The sequence below is a fragment of the Solanum dulcamara genome, chromosome 9, assembly GCF_947179165.1.
Source record: "Solanum dulcamara chromosome 9, daSolDulc1.2, whole genome shotgun sequence".
NCBI lineage: Eukaryota > Viridiplantae > Streptophyta > Magnoliopsida > Solanales > Solanaceae > Solanum > Solanum dulcamara.
Genome location: NC_077245.1, coordinates 22047086 through 22049727, shown reverse-complemented (window position 1 = coordinate 22049727; position 2642 = coordinate 22047086). Strand labels below are relative to the sequence as shown.

The 2642-nt window shown below is 37.4% G+C and overlaps 1 protein-coding gene across 1 annotated transcript; it reads left to right on the top strand.

Annotated features, from left to right (window-relative positions):
- The first annotated feature begins 537 nt into the window (after window positions 1-537).
- LOC129903608 (uncharacterized) lies at window positions 538-2642 on the top strand. The gene is made up of 4 exons (XM_055979154.1): window positions 538-900; window positions 1013-1207; window positions 2094-2234; window positions 2349-2642. The coding sequence occupies exons 1-4, from the start codon at window positions 538-540 to the stop codon at window positions 2640-2642; spliced, it is 993 nt and encodes a 330-aa protein (XP_055835129.1).

The window sequence follows — 2642 nt, the reverse complement described above, 5'->3', positions numbered from 1 at the left end:
AAGGGGATGCTAAAAGTTTGGTATCAAAGCCTAGGTTTGTGATTCTAGGACTTTTGTTGTGACTTGTTGATATACTTGTTCCTTTTTCTTTTTTGCATGTTTTGTTGAGTGTATTGCGCATATGCATCATGTACACGTCCCTAATGCAATGTGATCTTTCCTTATATAGGAATTAAGTCATGGACTCTTGTTTCTCTAATAGACCTATGAAAGCCGCTTGAGGGGATTTGAATAACTCTAATGCCCAACCTCACTTACAAGAAGGGGTTGGAAAACATCTCTCTTATTCTAATCTTCCTCGTACTAGTGGGTCTGAAGTGAGAAATAATCAGGGTGCAATAGATGGGCCACATCCTCAAATGAGTCATGGTACTCCTGTTGTTGATCCTCTTTTTCAACAAATGGCTAATTGCTTTTGTCACATGGCTAGAAGAATGCCCGATCCTAATAAAATAAACTTTGAGAAAATAAAAAAATAGGTGAGTTGAGTTTGAAGGCACGGTTTATCATACGCATGCTGAGCAGTGGTTGGAGTGCATGGAAAGAGTGTTTGAGCAACTTGAGTGTTCAGACGGTGCCAAATTTAAGTATGTTGTTTCATTATTACAAAAACATTCTTATGACTGGTGGGTAAGTGTACCAAATGCCAAGGCAAAATCTCTTGTTCTTACTTGGAATGATTTTGTAAAAGAATTTTACATGAAGTATGTCTCACCTGCTAATCATGATGCAAAGAAAAAGGAGTTCTTGAATCTAGAGCAAGGGAGTATGTCTATTGCTGGATATCAACCGAAGTTTCTCAGGCTTTCTTCTTATGTTGGTGTTATTATTAATAGCAAAAAAGATAAGTGTAGACGATTCGAAGACGATTTGAATAATTCCATCAGAAAATCTGTGGCGGTCCTACAACATGAGAACTTTTGTAAATTAGTTAGAGTTGCTCTTACTTGGGAAAGGATCAACAAGGAACAAGCTAGTAGAAATTAAAATAAGTTTAGAAAAGCTGATGCAGATTCGGGAGGTCCATCTAAAAGGGGAAGGTTTGATAATTCCAAAGCTGGCAATGTTCACAAGTCATCCTGGCACAAGCAACGTAGATCAAATTTCTCTACTGCTAGCACTCCAAGCTATGTACAAGGCAAGACTCATATATCCATTTGCGCTCAATGTTGAAAGAATCACTCTGGTACTTGTAGGAGAGCTTATGGTACTTGTTTTAATTGTGGGAGCCTTGATCATAAAGTGAAGGATTGTCCTAATTCTAACCCTACTTCTTCTCCGCGTATGAAAGGCTCAGTTCAAAAACCTACTACCATTCTTTTTCAAGGTAATAAAGGTGCAAGATCTAGAAACACACAAGCAACGAGTATAGGTAGAGTCAATCAAGCTAGTGGGACAAGAGCTACAACACGAGTTTATGCTATGAGACAGAGGGATGACCAAGATGGAGAGGATATGGTTGTTGATAAATTTCACTTATTTGGCGTATATGTTGTTACATTATTTGATCCTAGTTCTACACATTCCTACGTTTGCTCATCATTAGTTTTTCCTAAAGATGTGAAATCTATGAGACCTGATTGTGATGTGCTTGTCCAAAGTCCCTTGGGTCAACGGGTTATTTGTAATCAAATCTATCAAGGTTGTCCCTTAGTGATTCAAAATCTAGTATACCTTGATGATTTGATTAAAATATCTTTTCAAGACTATGATGTCATTACTGGTATGGATTGGCTTCATAGATACCATGCGGTAGTGGATTGTAGATCGAAGTGTGTGACTTTTAGAGCTCCTTCATTTTCACACATTATTGTTCAAGGCAAAAGATCATTGACCTCAAATATTATCTCCGCAGTTGTGGCAAGAAAGATGGTTAGTCATGGTTGTGAAGCTTATCTTGCTCATATATTTGATACACAATCTGGAATGTCCAAGCCTTAAGGATATACCAGTTTTATGTGAATTTTCTAATGTCTTCCCTAAAAATCTTCCTGGATTGCCCCCGGAAAGGGAAGTTGAATTTTCTATAGAAGTTATCCCCGGCATTACCTATTTCTATAACTCCTTACTGAATGGCTCCAATGGAATTAAAGGAGTTGAAAATTCAATTACAAGAACTTCTTAAGAAAGGTTTTATTCGCCCAAGTGTTTCTCCTTGGAGAGCTCCTATTTTGTTCATGCAAAAGAAAGATGACACTCTTAGACTCTATATTGATTACCGGCTATTGAAAAAGGTGACAATTAAAAATAGATATCCACTGTCTAGGATTGATGATTTATTTGACCAGCTAAAGGGTGCTAGGTTGTTCTCAAAAACTGACTTGAGGTTTGGGTATTACCAACATCAGGTATGTGAACAAGATATCCCTAAAACTGCCTTTAGGACTCGATATGATCATTATGAATTCTTGGTGATGCCATTCAGGTTGACAAATGCTATTGCGGCATTCATGGATCTGATGAATCGTGTGTTTAAGCCTTATCTTGATCAATTTATGGTGGTCTTTATAGATGACATTTTAATATATTCCAAGAATAGTGAAGATCATGAAAAGCATCTCCAGATTGTTTTGCAAATTTTGGAAGAGAACAGGCTTTATGCTAAGCTCTCCAAATGTGAATTTTGGCTGGGTGAAGCATGA

Bases quoted from the DNA above. Each gene is read 5' to 3' on its own strand.
- LOC129903608 (XM_055979154.1), top strand. From the start codon at position 538: ATGGAAAGAGTGTTTGAGCAACTTGAGTGTTCAGACGGTGCCAAATTT. The intron at 901-1,012 runs GTCCTACAACAT...AAGCTGATGCAG, and splicing joins CCATCAGAAAATCTGTGGCG to ATTCGGGAGGTCCATCTAAA. The intron at 1,208-2,093 runs GTACTTGTTTTA...ATGGAATTAAAG, and splicing joins TACTTGTAGGAGAGCTTATG to GAGTTGAAAATTCAATTACA.